The 20,290-nt window shown below is 35.1% G+C and overlaps 1 protein-coding gene across 3 annotated transcripts in view; it reads right to left on the bottom strand.

The window, feature by feature from the left end:
* Positions 1-13,344, bottom strand: part of Ppp1r42 (protein phosphatase 1 regulatory subunit 42) — a 54,987-nt gene extending 41,643 nt beyond the window's left edge. The window contains exons 1-5 of one of the 3 annotated variants that reach the window (XM_048782972.1): positions 13,262-13,344; positions 6,418-6,634; positions 3,522-3,688; positions 2,492-2,630; positions 1,037-1,153 (exon numbers count right to left, since the gene is read on the bottom strand). In XM_048782972.1, the coding sequence (XP_048638929.1) occupies positions 1,037-1,153; positions 2,492-2,630; positions 3,522-3,688; positions 6,418-6,546 (552 nt within the window). In that variant the 5' untranslated portion in view covers positions 6,547-6,634; positions 13,262-13,344. Of the gene's footprint in view, positions 1-1,036; positions 1,154-2,491; positions 2,631-3,521; positions 3,689-6,417; positions 6,635-13,161 lie in introns of all 3 variants that reach the window. The other 2 variants (XM_048782973.1, XM_015485746.2) reach the window with 2 other exon arrangements.
* Between the last annotated feature and the right edge of the window lie 6,946 nt (positions 13,345-20,290).

The raw sequence follows: 20,290 nt of genomic DNA, 5'->3' as shown, positions 1-20,290 counted from the left end.
GCTTTCTGATGACATCAGATCTCTGCCATGTTGGTATCCCATGCGAATGGCAGCATTTCATTCCCTTTGCCGGGTGACCAAAGTAACGGGTGAGTCCTGACCAGCCCTCACAAGCCCCGTCTCAGTCCTGTTGCTACTGCCTATGAAGGCTCAGTTGGTATTTACCTCCACAGTATTCAGCAGGACCCGGACCAAGAAGCAGTTTCCGCGGATTCTTTAGCCCTGGGCCAGAGCAGTTCCGGGAGCCGGAATTCGGCCGCTCCGTGCTCGGTGTATGTTCTGATAGGAGCAGGCTCCAAGAAGCAGTTTCCACGGGTTAATTAGCACTGAGCCTGAGTAATTTGTCTGCGAGCTGCAGGCGAATGGCAGCCTGAAATTACCTGTTCTATGGCTGAATGAGCTACGATCAGTCGAAAACAGGGATGGTGATGTCAGCTCTCCAAGATGGTGGCCGCTGGCTTCTATTGTAAGTTTCTTGAGGCCTGGAACTGAATCATTCCTTCCTCTGTGGTACAGTGCCTGATACATATGTAGGCACCCAATACATATTCAAATAAATGAGTAACTGAATGAATGAGAAAAATATGATATAACATGGCACAAATATAGCTAGTACAAATTAGAACAAATTCAACACCCAGGATACTTCTTCAAATAGGAGCAACCAGGAGAACGCTCAGGTGTAGTCACAGTTACTAGAAGTTCATTCATTGGGAGATCAAAGTTAAGGGCAAGAAATATAGTCTAGAAGGAAAAGTTTCATGGATACATGATGCAGACAGGAAAAAGCATATAATTTCTTCTCAGAGAAAGTTTTATTCTATTGGTAAAAGATGGAAGAATTTGGATATGGAGAAGAAAACCAGGTAATAGAACAGAATTATACAAATAAATGCATTAAAAAGTAGAGATTTATAAGATAGTTTTAAAACGGATCCAAACTAGATTTTAAAAGTGATAGATTTTATATTTCAAAACATACTTTTCTATTACCATCTCATGTAAATATTTTAAAATTAATTTTTCTTTATACTACCTTTATATGTATAATTTGGTTGTCCACTGCTGTGAGGTGATTAAGATTCTCCAGGATTTCTAAGTCTCTTATGTCATCAATATTATTGTTGCTGATATTCAGTATGGAGAGGGATTTCTATAAGAAAAATAACTAAATTAGCATTAGTAAATAGTTTAAATACTATACATAGGAATGAGAAATCCTAATTCTTAAGAAGTTTTTAAAGATTTATCAGGTTGTTTTGCTTTTTATGCAAGAAAATAAAAATCATGGAGATTTTGTTTTAATGCTGTATTTTTTTCAGATGGAACTTTCAGAACTTAGTATGTGATGTAAATTTGGGTTCTGCCTGTAGTTTCTCCATAAGTCTTATTTTCCTCTTCCATAAAATAAGATTAATATACAGAATAAAGAAGTCAAGAATAAAAAAAGAAAAATATGCCCTCCAAACACAATGTTAAAAATATAAAAATACTTATTGCAATTTAAACAAATTATATTTTGTGCTAAATACCACTAAGATTTGTGCTTTACATAGGAAGAGATAATTTTTATCTTTGTTTTTCTGAAGAGGAAGCATAACCAAGCATGAACAAATATCTGGCTTTTATATTTGTATTTGCCTTTCTATAGTGGTTTCTCTTTCCTGTCCATATATTCAAAAGCCACTTGAAATAGTAATAACCTAATTAGTAAGAATCATGATATTAGCTATTAATGAGGATATAAATATACAATATGGCAACACTAAATTAAAGTCATATTAATTCTGAGGCACAGAAATCTCTACCAAGATTGAGTCCACCACTAAGGATCTACACATACCAACTTTTAGAAAATATATTTCCTGATAAATTTAAAGACCTGAAATAAAACTGAAAAAAATTATGCCTCATATTTAGAATTTCAGATCTGCTTGAATTTATGTAAAAATTGAGCTAGCAAAAATGTTCAGTGGTATTTTCCAGTAAAAGTAGCCATCCCCACAGTGTGGTCAGTCTAATTGGGTCAGATGAGGTTGAGCGGTGGTTGTTGACAGCTGATTATGAGGAGATGGGATAGAAACTAGTTAATTTTTCTGCATTGTTTAAAAGCTGCCAAATAATTGTACATTCCTTTTTCCTTAGGCTTTTCCCTAAAATTTAAAATTTTAAGCCACAGGAATCACCAAGGCCCAAATTATGAATGAATTAACATCTGTATTAGAACTTAAATAACCTTACATAACCTTTTCATATCCTAAACTTACATAACCTTTTCATATCCATTTACTCTAAGAGTTGGGCACTACTATGTATAGTATTATTATTCTGAGACATTATGTGGGAAAATCAGCTTCAGTCCTCAAGCAGACAACCAGTCACACAAACAGAAAGAGCATGTACAGTGTCCAAATTTCCCTCCCGTGTTCCTGTTTCATTATAACTTGTTAACCACTATATTCTTTGTCAAAATATTCAGGTATGGCCTTACTGCCAGAGAACGAAGAGTTCTTGGATCAAATAGAAGCTTTTCTCCAAGGGGAAGCTTCTGACTCTCAACATGAAGTTCCCTTAGTTCTTCCAATCCTTCCAAACCTTCTATGACAGCAATGTAATTGCCTCCCAGATATCTGAAACATAGACATAATTCTAAATAGACTTTGAGAATGCCATGGTCTTTATACATGATAAAAGTGTAAGACATCATTCAACTGTGTGAAAACTATATACAGAGAATACTGTGTTTATATTGAATCTATGAAAGGTTTATCTAAATAACAATAAATTATATTCTTACACTTAAATTAGTCTAAAAATACATTTTTAGTTTTTCTAAAAGTGAGAATTGAAACAGTCCATAGTAAACTATCTACCAGGTCTTTTCATGTGTTAGGGTATAGAGAGTCACCTGGGTTGTAGGTTTAAAAATGAAGATTTTTGGGCTTAACTCCCAGAAATTCTAGCTATCTAGGTTGGAACACAGTAATCTGCATTTTTAATGAGCATTCACCACCCCACTCTTATTGACCCCATTACAAAGCCATTGGTTCCTTTTTGTGAATTTGGATCTTATAGGTAGTAAATGCCTTTTTACAATGAAATATATGTGAACATGATCAATTTTATGACCTTGACCTTTTGAGATGTGATTCTGAAAGGCACAGAACTTATCTGGGCTCCATGGAAACTTTTTTCACTAGTTAAGTCACATGAGGATGTTTTAGGTGTCCCTATAAGCTCACAATACAACTTACCCCACCAAAAAAGAAAGGTTTATCAAGCTTAGTAAAACAAAGATTGTTGAGTATTACCTGTGAAACAGCTTATTTCATATGAATAATAGTATATAAGAAAATAAAAATCGAGGCCTGTTCCACAAAACATACGTGAGAATCAGATTCAATTACATATTAAATTTACTTGTGAAACTTAATGCAGAAAATGGAAATGCCTGCCTGCATAAAATATATACTGTAAGGATGACAAGCAGTTAACATTATTAAAAAAATAAAAGCACTTACAGTTTTTCCAGTTTCTTTAATGATCTGAGGTTCTCTATATATGAAATACAATTGTTTTGTAGGTATAAATGGGTCAGATTTGTGGCATAGTTCAGGTTAGTGATTTCACTAATACGATTATCATATAAATATAAAACGCTAAGATTTTTGCAAAAAGAGAGGTCTTCCTAAAAGGAAAACAACAATCAGTTAATTTCCTAAAATCTTGGAATTTTGTTTTTCAGAAAGTTTTTCATATGAACATTCTATAAATTTCCCTAGGGCTAATATAAAAGAAAGAAAAATGTTTCTCTATTCTTGGCAGTCAAAATGAGACTAGAATGATTACAAAATAAGTTCTAGGATTTAACATTCTGTAATTATATCAGTAAAATTGTATTTGTTAAGATTTTTCCCAGTGCGAGCAATTTTCCTTGGAAGCAATTAGGGTCCTCTGAAGGTAGAAGCATTGAACAAATTATTTTTCCAACATTATAAAGCCAGGCTTGGGGCTGGGGTTGTGGCTCAGTGGTATAGTGATCGCCTAGCAAGTGCGGGGCCCTGGGTTCAATCCTCAGCACCACATAAAAATAAATAAATAAAGATATTGTGTCCAACTACAACTAAAAAATAAATTAAAAATAAATAAGTAAAATAAAGCCAGGCTTACTCTTTCTGTATGTTTGGAAGTAAACAGCTTATAATACTGAAAATCAGAAGTCATTCAATATTCAAGAATAATGGATTCATTAAAAATATAATAATGCTATTGTAAAACCATTAAATACTCTTATTATTTCTATAGTAATATCTTAAAGATTTAATAATACATAATTAAATGTATTTATGACCCAGTTTTGGAAAAATATATTACTACATGTCTAGAAAAAACTGGAAGGACATCACCTAAGTATTAAAAATAAATATCTCTAAATGGTAGGATTACATTCCTTCTTCTTATTTATATTTATTACAAAAACTTTTTTTTTTTCTGTGCTGGGGGATCAAATCCAGGCTTTGTGCATGCTAGGCACTCAACCACTGCACTATACTCCCAGTCCTGTTTAGTTTGTTTTGAGATAGGGTCTTACTAAGTTGCTGAGGCTGGCCTTGAACTTTTAATCTTCCTGCCTTTGCCTCCCAAGTGAATAAGATCATATATGCGTGGCACCACTTCCAGCTAAACACCAATTACTTCTGAGATAAGAAGAAAATTGAAGTTAATTTTAAAAGGCTGTTATTTCTTGGGTCTGGGGTTGTGACTCAGTACCAGAGCACTTACCTAGCACATGCAAAGCCCTGGGTTCGATCCTCAGCACCATATACAAATAAATTAAATAAAGGCTTTTTTTTTTTTTTTAATAGACTGTTATTTCTTGAATGGTGGCAGAATTACCCTAGAGTAATTCTCCCTACAGGAGGGAGAGGGAAATTCGGCTCAAAAAACTTGTCAGTCTTCACTAACATCACATTTTGGGAACTTTTAAGTTTATAACTTCTTCTCATTTTATAACTTCTTCTCATTTAGATTACTTTTAACTAGTTGGCTTTCCTCCTGACAAAGATCATACAAGCTGGAGAAATATGTATAGACTGTTTTGAGGATAAAAGACCTTTAATAAGGGCTCTTTGGGACTTTCTGGAGAAAGCAGTTTTGTATGGTATGATAAGGTAGAGAGCTCTGAGCAACAAAAGAGAAACAGGAGGCTTGAAGAGAAGGATCATCAGGGAACCATAAATGATAGAACATAGGAGTGGATTGTGGATCTACAAAAACAACCACAACAAAACATTTTTTTTCTTTTTCGATATTAGGCATTGAACTCAGGACCTTTCATGCTAGGCAAATGATCTACTGCTTTGCTATGCTTTCCCCACTCAATCAAAATATTTTTAACGGACAGTTTTTGCCTGAGGCTTTGGTATTTAATTTAGCCATTCATTAGACAAAGGTTTTAACATGAGTCAGGTATTATATTGGATAGGGGTTTAGAATGATGTGTGTAAAATAGACATGATCCTTGCCCTCATATAGTTTCTATGTTTCTGAGAAATTTTCTCTCATCTGTAGTCTTTAAGACATACTAGAGTCTACAGATACCAATACAAATGATCCCAAAGAGTTATTTCAGCCTTTACAGTTTCCTAAATTAAAGCCAAGAAAGAATTACCTTAGCATGGAGAAAATGTAATTTCAGAACATATCCAAGTAAACATATTCTTGTCTGATAAAACTAAACCACTCTTGGGGCTGCAGTTGTGGCTCAGTGGTAGAGTGCTTGCCTAGCATGTGTGAGTCACTGGGTTCAATCCTCAGCACCACATAAAATAAATAAATAAAATAAAGGCATTGTGTTCATCTACAACTAAAAAATATTTTAAAAAAACTAACCTAATCTAACACACACACACACACACACCCAGTTAAATTATGTGCAAAAAAATTCAGGTGAACTTTTTTTGTGGGTGGTTGTTGCGTAGGATCCAACCGAGGGTCCTGGGCATGCTAAACATACACTCTTTACCACTGAGTTATATCCCTACCCCCACAGTTGAACATAGTCACATAGTTATTTTGTAACATTTTGATATGTAAAATATTATATTCCAAGGCTCTGAAATAATACAAAAACATCTCTGAAATTATTTTCAAATCCATAGAGTACTGTAGGGGAACAGTAACAATAATATCTAACATGCAATTCATGAAAATCACAATGGTACATTTTATAGAAAATAAGTTTGATATCACAAGGAGGAAATTAAAATGAAAACACACTATAAAGCTTACTGGTAGAAATACAGTTAATAAATTTAATTAATAATAGAGTTAATATGTTAGATAGGCCCTCAGACCAATTTCTAAACTTTACATTGTTAATTATATAAAAATAAGAAATAATTTCAGAGTTCTTACAATTGCATCTATATTTTTGTCTGAAAAATTTATATGAGTTAATTTCTTCAGGCATTGTGCAACGGTTTCTTCTTTTCGGGGTTTAAGATTGCTGTTTTTGGCAATTAGTTCCAAGGTCAGTCGAACCATGATTTTTCTATAAACCAAACTCTCAGCAATAGCTCTGTTTTGATATCATGTCCAGAAGCAGGTTCAGATATTGTTTATTTCCAACTTTCTAAAAATTAAAGAAAAATGGAATATTATGATATCACATAGCAATTTAGGAAAGGTTATTTTGATTTAGTCTTTTTTTTTTTTTTTTTTTTTTTGCAGTACTAAGGATTGAACCTAGGAGCACTTCAGCACTGAGCTACATTCCTAGCTCTTTTAGGTTTTTTTTTTTTGTTTTTCTTTTTTGAGACAGGCTCAATATGTTGCCCAGACTGATCATAAACATGTGATCTTCCTGCCTCAGCCTCCCAAATAGCTGAGATTACAATTGTTTGCTTCTGAGTCCGGCTTCTTTAACTTTCTTATATAAAACTATTTGATGAGTTAGTCCATAGACATTTTTATGAGCATTGAGGTATTTTCTAAGAGCATAAACTTAGATTTAAGATATCAAAATTAATTAAATGCATAGTATTCATTTGTTTTTTACTTTTAAATCTTTTCCTCTCCTTGAGTAGTATTGAATTATTATTGTGGGCATCTTTTGAAGGATAATTTATTCTCTTTTGGAGTCAAAAAGGACCTCAAGGAATATTGTCTATTGTTCTCATGTCATAGAGGAAGAAATTTATCTGCAATTACTCAATCTAGAGGCAGTTGAGAATGGCATTAGATCTTCTGGCTCCTTTTCTCATAATAATCACAGTAAATCTATTTTCAAAATTTCAAAATCAGAACACATAAATTGAAAATCTTGAGTTATATAGAGGATAATGCTACAAAACACTTAAAAATGGAGGTAGCCTAGAAATTTTGCTGTTACTACAACTATAATCCTGAAAGAGGCAGCATAATGCAGTATTTCTAATCCAGATTGGCTGGTTCAGATTTTGGCTTCACTGATCACTGGGGTTAGGCAGTCTTAGGCAGGTTATTTCAAATTTCTCATAAAATAAGGGGCTGCGTCTTGGCTCTTCAAAGCTTCCTGAGGCCCTGGGTTCCATCTCCAGCAGAGCCAAAATGAAAAAATAAGAAACAAAATAAGAAGCTTGATATTATAGCTTAGGTATATAAGAGGCTGAGGCAGGAAGATTGCTTGAGTTTAGGAGTTTGAAGCCAGACTGTTGAATATGCAAGAACCTGTCTCAAAAGAATAAATAAGAAAAATGGTATCTACTTCTGAGATGGGAGGATCCAACTCTACCCTAAGGAATACTGGCATATACCAGATACACTGGATCTAAATGTATTAAGTTTGCTAATATTTCATTTAGGATCTATTTTACCTATGCTTCTTTAGGGAATTTGGCTATTAATTTTTTTTTAAACTTTCATGGTTGGGTTTTTGTATCAAAGCTAACTAAAATAGTTGACCTAACAGTAAGTGCTAGATTGAGTTTACTGGAGAAGACTGACTTTATATTGAATTTTACTATAGTTTCTCTAAAGGATCAAGGTTTTTATTCTCTATGGGTGAATCATACCAAGAGAAGTTCTTCATAACCAGATCATCACTTACACAAACTTTTTCAAGCCAATGGATATAACTGCCATTTCTTATATTTCACCCAGTTTTGCTATTTTTGTTTTTATAAGTAATTTTTAGAACAAACACATTTCTATCTGATACTAATCTTCCTTTCATTGATTATATCTGTTGCAAGTATCTTTTTCCAGACCATGGCTAGTCTATCTGCTCCATCACTCTCTTTTTCTTTGAATTCTTTTTTTAATGGTATTTTCGAAAAACTAGAAACTTTTTTCTGTTTTTGAACATTAGCCAAGTGCATCATTTTCCTTTTGGCTCATGTTTTGTGCTTTTTGTGTTTTACTTAGTAACTCCTTCCTTGATTTTAAAAGAATGACATAGCCGTGCACAATGGTGCAAGGCCTCTAATTCCAGAGACTCAGGAGACTAAGGCAAGGAGGATCAAAAGTTCAAAGTCTGCCTCAGCTACAAAGCAAAGTTCTGAGCAACATAGTGAGATCCTGTCTTCAAATAAAAAATAAAAAGGGTTAGGGATGTGGCTCCATGATTAAGCATCCCTGGGTTTAATCCCCGGTACCAAAAAAGAAAAAAAAGAAAGTCATCATACTATAGTGATATATATATATATATATATATATATATATATATCTCCATGTTTTTAGCAGCACAGTTCACAATACCCAAACTATGGAACCAGCCTAAATTTCCATCAACAGATGAATGGATAAAGAAAATGGAAGATATATAAAACACACACACACACATACACACACACACACACAATGGAGTTTTATTCAGCCATTAAGAAAAATGAGCCAGGCATGGTGGTGCACACCTGTAATCCCAACATTTTGGGAGGCTGACAGAAGAGGATAGCAGGTTCAAAGCCAGCCTCAGAAACAGCGAGGCGCTAAGCAACTCAGTGAGACCCTGTCTTTAAAGAAAATACAAAATAGGGCTGGGGATGTGGCTCAGTAGTTGAGTGTCCCTGAGTTCAATCCCCAGCATACACCTCCCCCTGCAAAAAAAAAAAAAAAAAAAAAAAAGAAAATGAAATTATGTTACTGCAGGAAAATGGATAGAATTTGAGGCCATTATGGTAAGCAAAATAAGCTATAAACTCAGAAGATCAAGAGTGAGAGTGTTTTCTCTCACATGTGGAAGCTACAGAGGAAAAAGGAAAAGAAAGGTGGGGGGTGCATAGGCAGGGATCTCATGAAAATCAAAAGGAAATCAGTAGAGGAAACAGACTGGGGGTGAGAGGTGCAGATGGAAGTACTGGGGGGTGATATTGACCAAATTATATTGTTATGTTGTGTGCATGTACAAATGTGAAACAAATAACCTGTCTTTACATACAACTGTAATGCACCAATAAAAAAATGTGGAAAGAAAAAAAGTGTGTGCACTTGTCTTATTGCTGAACTCAAAGGAAGTATTTACAACTTTTACCACTAAGTATACTATGTTTGCTGTGAGGTGTTTTTTTTTTTTTAGTAGCCAGCCATTCTCAGGTTAAGAAATTTCTTTTCTACTCACAGTTTATAATCATTTCTTTTAAAATCACTATTTGGGAGCTGGGGGTTTACCTCAGTGGTAGAGTACCTATTTAGTATGTGTGTGCAGCTCTGGGTTCAATCCCAAGCACCAATAAAGAAAAACCAAAAAATTCTTGAACGGATGTTGACTGTTTTGTGTGTGTGTGTGTGTGTGTGTGTGTGTGTGTGTATGCACATGTATTAGAATATGTGATGAAATACATTAATAGACTTTTTAATGTTAAAATGTTTTACATTCTAGGGATAGACCACACAGAATAGCATATACTAGATACACTGAATCTAAATGAATTGAGTTTTCTAATATTTTATTTAGGATCTATTTTACCTATGTTTCTTTAGGGAATTTGGCCGGTAAATTTTTTTTCTTATATTTTCATGGCTGGGTTTCGAATCAAAGCTAACTAAAATCAGTGGGTGAACATTCCTTTTTCTTCCTTGACTATAGGAAAATCTCCTGTAAAACTAATTGGGCCTGGTGAATTCTCATTTGGAGAGCAATGGTCTTGGGGAGATTAATGTTTAACTACTGTTTTGATTTCTTTAATGAATATAGGTCTCTTCAGGTTTTCTGTTTTTTTCTGGAATCCATTTTGGTAAATTTTTTATATTTTATAAGCAAATTAACCTTTCTCCTATATTTTAAATTTGTTGTCAGAAAGTTCTATTTTAGTATTCTAGTCTTTGCTACTGCTTTGATAGTTCCCCTTCTCATTCCTAATTTGATTTTTCTCCATTTTCCCCCTGATTAGTCTTTCCAGTTTTTTAAAAATATTTTTTCAGTTTTAGATGGGCACAATACCTTTATTTTGTTTATTTTTATATGGTCCAGGGATTGAACCCAGTGTCTCACGCATGGTAGGCAAGCACTCTACCACTGAGCTACGATCCTGGCCCAGTCTTTCCAGGTTGTCCACTTTGTGAGCACATTCAAAGGAGATCAATTTTAGCTTTGTTGATCACCTCTATTTGTATCTCTGCTTCAATTTTATTACTTTGTTTTTCTGTTTTTGAATTTTCTTTCCTCATACTTTCAGGTTTATTTTGTTTTTCCAAGGTCTAAATGTAGATGCTTGCTTTAATTTTCAGTCTATCTTCTAATATAAATATACATAAATATATTTAAAATTAGAATTTTCTACCCTTAGCTGATTCCACAATATTTGATTTTTCATATAGATGTTTTCAATTTGTAATATCCTTTTATGATTTTGTTGGCCCATACTTATAAAAGGCTTAAATCTTAGAACTTTTTTTTAAATGGAAATTTCAACTGTCCTTTTTACACTAGTAACTGAGGTAAAATGCATCTTATTTATTTATGTATGTATTTATTTATTTATTTTTGTAGTAGGGATTAAACCCAGGGACACTCTACTACTGAGCTACATCTCCTTTTTATTTTTATTTTGAGACACAGTCTTGCTCAAGTTACTGAGGATCCCAGGTTGCTGGCCTGGAACTTGTGATCCTCCTGTTTCAGCCTCCTGAGTGACTGGGATTTCAGGTGAGCCCAGTGAAAATGCACATTTAAAAGAGGTTATCCACCCTAGGGCCTCCCCCTGATAACTGAAGGAGATTGCTATACAGGTGTCACAGCAACCCTGTGATATGAAAGAAGTGATCCCTGTGGGGATAACTTTGTTCAAAGGGAGACAGATGTCACAACTGATTCATTCTCCATTCCCTCATAGACTTTTGTGAGAGGCATTCATTTCAGAAGATCCCTTTGAAAAACGTGATAGACTTCTGAGTCACACTTTCTTATATTTACTCTTTTTCCATCTCTGTCCAGTTCATTTTTTTTTTCCTTCACTGTACTTCCCTGGGATTGCAACCCAAGAAAAGTGCTATCACAAGTTTTCACTTAAGGCTGTTTTCTAACCTGGGCTAAAATAAATTTGGATCTAAATCCTCATAAATGCCTATCCTCATGCAAGACAGGCAAACTTTTATCTATATCCTCTTGGAATATTTTTTTTCTGGTTGGACTTGAGAACTAAATTGACATAAGACATAGAAAAATTTTTATAAGAAGTAAACCTTTCTGCCTATATTTTAAATTTGTTGTCAGAAAAGTATATAAATTTAATATAAGTTTTAAGTGGAATGGGAATCTTTATGGAAATGAAGACTCAAAGACATAGAGCTGAACACTCATATACTGAATTAGAGTAGGAAATTGTGAAAAATGTGAGAAGGCAAAGGGGATTTGGCTAAGGTAGCTGACTGATGAAGTGGAGGCTAGGAAATTAAGGGTTAGTCTAAAAGTTTGTATGGATTTTCCTGGACCTCAACTTCCCATCCTTGATGGTAAGAATGATAATTTTCTAGGATAGGGAAGGACTTTTTCAAATGGAAATTGCATTTCTTGCTTTTAAGAAACAAAACAAAATATTTTTTCAGTTTTAGATGGGCACAATACCTTTATTTTGTTTATTTTTATATGGTCCAGGGATTGAACCCAGTGTCTCACGCATGGTAGGCAAGCACAAAAGTGGGTAATGTTGCACCTGTTGTTCCTTAAGGCCTTTAACTCAAAATAGTCAATATGCCAGAGCAGCATATTTTAGGTTGGCCTAATCTTAACTCTGTCACTATAGAGGAATTCTGTCTCTATATTGGTGTTTGTGTGGAAGAAAAGTTTTAAGTATTTCAGATAATTAAAAGTGGAAAGAGGCAAACTTAAATTAAGTATTTATTAAATCAAAGGAAAACCAATAGACCCAATATTAAACTTGTTAAAACAACAACAAAAAGACACAGCCAAACAAATTTCCAGGAGTTGAATGTGAAAGTGAGAGAACTAAATACTCAAGAATAGGAGACTTTTAACTCAAAAGAACCTGCATTGTAGCAGTGCACAAAACACCTTCATTCATTTTGTTAAAATAAAACTTTAAACTTTATTGGTACTGTAGTTTCCTTATTTAGAGAAATCATAAACTATCAGCAGTTTCAACTGACTCCAATAGTGTGGATTTGGATACATTTTAGAACATAATAATAAAAACAATTCCATCAACACTTTTGAGGTTTCCTTGCTTTTCTTTTAAATGAGATTCATTGTTTTCTAAAGTTTGAGAAACGTCTTTTCTGTATTTCCTCCCACTAGACATGTCATCTCGGGCTCCGCTGGCTAGGATCTCTCTCCAGGTTCCAGCGGGAACAGCTTACAGTTACCTACAGGCGCTCTGGGAGTCACTAAAGGGACCCCTCGACTTTCATCCCCCGGGACTTCCACAGGCACGAGGAGATGGGCTGTTTCCCGATTTAGTTTCCCCCTACATTCCCACTTAGCGGGTCCCAGGCTCGGTGGCCTCAGCCCTCGAGCTTCCAAAACCCTTCGGAACTCAGGCGCGCCCCAGACACCGCTCGCTCAGCCCGGCGGCCCCCGCTTCCAGCGTTTCCTTCCCCGGGAGCCGTTTCCCATTCTTCCCTGATCCCAGGCATTCGTTAAAATACAGACTTCCCGTTTTTCTGGAAATTCTAGAGACAGGGCTCAGGGACCTGCATTCTAACAATCGTCCTAGAGAGTCTTACTGGCAGGCAAGGTTGTGAAACGTGGCTCTAGGGATTCCCCCGTCTCCACGCTTCTTCCCGGAGGTCACCTCACCGCTCGCTAGACGAGTCTAGTCAGTACCTCTGGTTTGGTAAGTTTCGCCGGCCTCCGGCTCCTCGGCAGCCTTGGCGCAGTTGCCGGGCGACCCGACGCTCCCGTTCCGCCCGCTGCTCGAGGGAAGTATCGCGAGGTTGCGGGAAGGGCCCCCTGTGGCCTGGCGCAGGTGCTGTTGATTATGACGTGGGGCCCATGGTTGATATTGCCCACTGGACAGTCTCCGGATGGAGATCAGTTGATTGAACTGGCCATGAGGCATCGGTTTTATCCGCAGCAGACGGGACAATTTTTGTTAGGTCACCATTTCCCACTGGACCATCAGATTTGACTGTTGTGCACAATAACCCTCTTGTCCCAGTAACAGATCAGAAAAGGAATTATCTGCATCAAGCCAATACTTCACCCTTTCTCGGATAAAACCCAAACTCAGGGTGACATTCATGGGTATTCATCATGTCTCCCCTCATAGTTTGCCACTTGACTCCTACTCTCCAGAATTCTCCAATGTTCACTGTTCTAAAAAGATTTTCCCTCCCTAATCCTACCCGCAGAGTAGCACTAGAAGATACTTTATTCTCTCTTTCATTATTTTTACCTTTTAAGAGGATGGAGTATAAGTGTATCTTTTCTGAAGAATTCCTGCAGACTCCATCTTTGTTAAGTGATGTTATTTTCTGCCCCCAGCATAGCTGGGATGTATTCAGTTCTTTAGAATAGCACTTACCACTTCACTATATGTTGTTACTTATCCAGACTCCAATAAGGTGATACATTATTTGAGGACAAGGATTATATCTTTTACCTTGCTATTCCCAGGAACCAGGAAAGTGCCTTGTATATTGAGAAGTCACTTCATAAATGTTTGTAAAATGAATAATTTATAAATGAAAGAAAGGAAGAATAGTAGTACAAAGAACAGATATTTACAGTGGAAAAAGACAGGCTTAATGGAGATACAGTGAAACAATCTGGATGTAAAGGACACAGCATACCTGAGAGTACCCGCTGTGTTCTGAGAGTACAAGGTTGTCATTGACATTCCTTGAGCAAAGAAGAGTCAAGTGTGGATCTGTTAAAGTTGCAAGGCAGCTTAGAGCCCATAAAGGCAGTCCAATTGCCATCTTGCAGATAAGGAAACTAATGGGCTTAGAAAGAGGAAAGAAATGTGCTTAAGGTCATACTTGGGGTGGCAGAGAGGAAACTTATTCTTGGGCTCCTGATTTCAAATCCTGTTCTCTTTTCATTATATGTCACTGATCTTTACAATAGGAATAGCCTAAGAAGGGGTTGGGGATCAGGGCAACGAAACCCAAACTTCATTCCATACATTGTTGGTAAAGTCCATTTGTGAGGTAATCTTGGCCCAAATGGAATGAAGACAAATATAAGTAGAAAATAATGAACAAATTTAGGAGATTTCTTGAAATATGATTTAATAGCAATTGGATAAAAAGAGAGAAGAATAAAATTCCCAGGTGTTATGTAGGATGAAGGATTAATACTGGAGAAAGAGGAGAGGTTGCAATAAATTTGAGGGGAAATGGATAAGTTTGGTTTATATACCTTGAATGTGAGATGACAGAGGTATTTATAGTCTCCAGTAAAAAACTAATTATTGAAACCATGAAGCCATAAGTGGTAGTGAGGGAGAAAGTAAGGAAAGAGAAATAGTGGGTCAATAGCTAAGCCAACTAGTTGGGATGGAAGAGGGAAGAAAAGCTGGTAAAGATGGCAAAGAAAGATTTATCAGTAGTAATATTTGTTCTTAGAACAAATAATAGTAATTCAAAATCTGGTAATTCAGATCCAGATACAGGGCAAAGAGTTCAAAGAGTATATTCAGGGGGTTACTAACAATAAAAAGCTACAGAAGGATGAAAAGTAAGAGTGATCAGAATAATATGGTTAAAACACTAGGATATAAATCAGAAATTCCTCCTATCTATTTTGTAGGCCATTCCTGGTGTAACACTTTTAATAATGCATGCAGGCTGGCCCATTGCTCTTAAATGAGTAATTAGCTGCTAACATTACATTGATAGAAACCTTGAATATCAGTTTCTCCCATTGTACTGAGAGAATATTTTCCTCCCCTTTTTCCACAGGTGTGCATGATAGTTGTCTATAATGATAGGATTTGTTGTTACATATTTGTACATGCACACAATATAACAATATAATTTGGCCAATATCACTTCCCAGCACTTCCCCTCTCCCACCCCTTAGTCCCTTTCCTCAACTGATCTCTGTTTTTCATGAAATTCACCCTCACCTTTCTTTCCCCTTTTCTCTCTAGCTTCTGTATGTCAGATAAAACATATGACCCTTGACCTTATGATTGTGACTTATTTCACTTATATAATGCTCTCTAGTTTCATTCATTTTCCTGAAAATGACATAATTTCATTTTTTTGTGGCTGGAGAAAATACTTTCTCTTAAACTTTACTTGTTGCATTAAAAATTTTAATTAGTATTTCAAACCATTTTAAACATCAGCAGTCACAAAGTGATTTTTAGTTCCATGAAGAGCAGGATCTGAAAATCTTTTTGGAAAATTTTCATATGCCATTATAAAAAAGGAGTATGATCTCATATGTGGTAAAATTGTAAACACTAACATTTTTATTTTTACTAGTATTTTTTAGAGATTGTGTCTAACTATGTTGTTCTGGCTAATCTCAAACTTGTGGGCTCAAATGATCCTTTTGCCTGTGCCTCCTGAGTAGCTAGGACTACAGGTATGCACCGCCACTCCCAGTTATATATACTTTCTTTTAAAAAATATATATATATTTAGTTGTAAATGAACACACAGTATCTTTATTTATTTTTTATGTGGTGCTGAGGATCGAATCCAGTGCCTCACACGAGCGAGGCAAATGCTTTACCACTGAGCTACAGCCCCAGCCCAATATACTTTCAAATGTCTAAAAGAAGAGATAGATAAATAGATAATAGATTTACATATAGATATGTAGATATACACCCAAATATTTACAAGTGGTTATTTCCTGGTGGTGGGATTAGGAATTTTTTTTCTTTTTGTTTTTGCAATTAGGCTTTTAAAAAATGATAAAATTACATTTTCAAAGTTCATTTTGAATCCTGTTCTTCATGGAGTTAAAAATCACTGTGATTGCTGGTGTTTAAAATGGTTTGAATTACTAATTAATTTTTTAATGCAACAAGAGAAAGTATTCTGTCATAAGATGTGAAATATAATTCCTGTCTAGTGGCACACTGTGTTCAAGAATCATCTGTATATTTTCCAATGTGGCAGAAATTTGGCAGACTACAAGAAATACTTGTGTTCATTACCACATTTGTAAGTTCAGTGTAAAATACCCTTAAGATTTATACTTTGACAGATGTTGGGAAATTTATATTTGCAAAAAACCATTGTGAAGTCTTGAGAATCATTTTAAAATACACTTTTGAAAGAATGATGGTTAAAAAAGCACATTTTGAAAGCCTCAACTAGAGTTTCCAAGTAACTTTAGACAAAAATATACTTTACATTTCATGTTGTTCCATATTTGTTAGTCACTGTATATTTCCTGAGTATAATACTGCATAGTACTACATAAAGTACCAAGCAAACACTTTAATGATATGTTACCTTTCATTGAGAAATCAAGAAATTAAAGGGTTCAGTCATGTATATCATCACATAACTCCACACAGAAAAATTAACATTTATTTGGTATCTAAGCCCTTGTATGGTCCTTTCTGCCACAGTGTGGAACAAATGATTTGTTCTGGCCAATAAAATGAATAAAATAAAATAAAATTTATGGGATGTCATTTCCATGATTAGGTCATAACAGCAGACTCAGTTGCTTTGATTAGGCAAGCAGTAATTGAGAATGTCCGTGTGGCAAGGATCTGAGGGTACTCTCCAGCCAATAGCTAGTGAGAAATGGAGGCATTAGTTCATTAAGAAACTAAATACCAAAAATCCCTGTTAGAGCTGGAAGGTTGGTTCTTCTACCAATTGTTTTCAGATGATGCCTCATCTCTAGCCAATGCTTGATTGTAGCCTTGTTAGAGACCCTGAAGATGAGGATCCAGATACCTGGCCCATAATATTCTGCAATAATAAATGTGTGTTGTTTTAATCCACTAAGTTTTGGGGTGCTTGTTACACAGCAATACTGGAAGATGGACAATTCCCTTAAGGAGAGAAGATTTATTATTCAGAAATTTGGGTCATAATTTCCATTTTCATAGAAAAATCTGAATGGAAGCTCAAAGGAGAGAAACTAAAGTGACTATAGGAAGGGGAACAAAAGGTTTCTTTGTGAACATATATCTGTATGTAGAAACTGGAAGCTGTAGAAACAATACAAATTCCTTTTACTTCTGGGTGGGTCAGTTTCCACTCCTTATTTCTGTAACCTGTATATGATCATGTTTTTGAGAGTTTCTCTAGAAGCTATTAGGAGCCTTCTAATGCCATGATGCACAAAATATGAGCCCCAATAATGTGATTAAAAACTTAGTAACTGATTTGTCATTTATTATATAACAAATTCTATAAATATAAATCATTGCTCTATAGGTTATATGTAAAGCAATCTATAGTATTTCTTTGATTTTTGGACCTAAACATCAAACAGGCTTCTAGTCATTCAATCCACCTGAATATGAATATCCTAGAGGCATTGAAAACTCAAAACTGATATCATTTCTATCCTGCACAAATCTAATAGGCTTCTTCTAGTTTGGCTTGTCCACAGTCCATCCTACTACACAAAGTAGAATCAGAAAAGCTGGCTGCCATCATATATGCCTGTAATCCCAGCAGAGGCAGGAGGATTCTAAGTTTGAGGCCAGCCTCAGCAACTTAGTGAGGCCCTAAGCAACTTGGTGAGACCCTGTATCAAAATATAAAATAAAAAGAGCTGAGGCTCAGTGGTTAAGTGCCCCCCTGGGTTCAATCTTTGGTACTCCCCCCCACACCCTGGCAAAACAAGGGACTGTGGTTGTAGCTCAGTGGCAGAGCACTTGCCTAGCATGTGTGGGGCACTGGGTTCAATCCTCAGCACTGCATAAAAATAAATAAAATAAAGGTATGTGTCCATCTACAGCTTAAAAAAAAAAAAAAAAACCCAAACAACAAAGTACAGAGAGCCACCTCCAACACTGTCTCACATACTAGCATTCCCACATTCAGTCACCAAATCAAGTCCACTTAGTGTCAGAAACAACTTTCAAAACTAATTATTTCACCACTGTCCTCATCACTACTTAAGAATGATAAGAAGGCTGGGGTTGTGGCTCAGTGGTAGAGTGCTCACCTAGCAGGTATGAGGCCCTGGGTTCGATCGATCCTCAGCACCACGTAAAAATAAATAAAATAAAAGTATTTTGTTCAACTACAAATAAAAAATAAATATTAAAAAAGATTTTCTTGGGTTCTGTTTTTTAAAAATCTATTATGTTTAATACAGTCCACTTTTAAATATTAACATGCATTTCCACTAGAAGGTCAAACTGCATAAATATAATGTGAAATGTGGCTGTAAATTAAATGATCTCAACTGAAAGTCAGTTTCATTAAAAACACATTTATATTATACAGTTATAGTAAAAAAGATATTTTCTGAAAAATATGTTGTAAAAATTTACAATGGCATTCTAATCTTTGTTTCATCTTTATTTCTGAAATATTTAATGTCAATAAACTAACAGCTAAGTGTTTTATGAAGAATTTACAAGAAAGGAACTTCTAATTATAGAAAAAATTTAGGTTAAAACAAAAAGTGTAGGTTCAGTTTCGGAAACAGTTCCTTGCTTATATTTTAAGAATTAAGGGGAAAAAAAGATGTTTTATACTAGAGGTAAAGAACCTTTCTGTCTTCTACTAGAGATCCAAGACTTTGCTTAAATTTATCAGGCCAATAATAAGTTCAGCAAAAGTTTAATTAGTTGGTGATGGATTGAGGCAAAGAGTGAAACTCAATAATGTCATATACTCTATCCTCATGTCTTTTAAAATAATTTGTTAAAATAAATGAAAACATATTTATACTTGTACTTAATTGCTTCATTTTGGGGGCACCTATCTGCTTATTTTAAAAAAGTTTCCCCTTCTTGCTTATTTTTTTTAACTGGTGCATTATAATTATTTCATGTTCATTTTTGAAGATTACTGGTGCTTTTTTTAAAATCAGTGTATGGCTTTTTGCATATTTCCACAATAACAACCTTTCATTGAAAAAATGATTTTTTTAAACTCCTGTTTTAAACCTGTTAAGAAAATTTGGGAAAAGGTATTCATTTTATATGATCTTACTGTGTGGCAAAATTCATGTTCCCATAAAAAATACATGAACACATTTAATTTTGTCCTTACTAAAAACATTATATCGTTAATTCTTAAAAGCAAATTGAGCTGGGGATATAGCTCAATTGGTAGAGTGCTTGACTTACATGCACAAAGCCCTGTGTTCAATCCCGGGCAACACACACACACACACACACACACACACAAAACAAAACAAAACAAAACAAAACAAAACCACCAACAACCAAAAACGAAAACAACAAAAACAAAAGAAAATTGAGTTTCTTGGCTGAACTTTTCTATCAAGTGCCTATGATGTGCCACTATTCAAGGTGCTAAGTGCTAGTGGGTGAGATCAAGTCCCTGACTCCATGGAGCTTATATTCTAGAAAGGTGAGTCAGTAGACAAGTAAACAGTGAACAAGATAATTTCCTGTTGTGATAAATTCTGTGAAGGAAACCAATAGAGTGAACCCTAACTAGGGTTTAGAAGTGAGGATGGAAGGAAAGGAAGAAGTGTTTTTTTAGGGTGAAGACGAGAGGCCAGGTCTCTAGGTTGAAAATAAGTTAAAAATCAAAAGTTGAAATAAGTTGAAATATCAAAATAAGTTGAAAATCAAAAATCTGATGGAAATATAATACCTTTATAGTGTGATACTAATGAATGAATAGTGTTATTGAGGATGCCCCTAGAACTCTAGGAGGATCCTGAAAATTAGAAAATATAATCTAAAAAATATTATTCCCAGCTGGGCACGGTGGC

The sequence above is a fragment of the Marmota marmota genome, unplaced genomic scaffold, assembly GCF_001458135.2.
Source record: "Marmota marmota marmota unplaced genomic scaffold, marMar, whole genome shotgun sequence".
Classification (NCBI taxonomy): Eukaryota; Metazoa; Chordata; class Mammalia; order Rodentia; family Sciuridae; genus Marmota; species Marmota marmota.
Note: the sequence above shows the minus strand (reverse complement) of the source record. Positions and strands in the feature narration are given on the sequence as shown.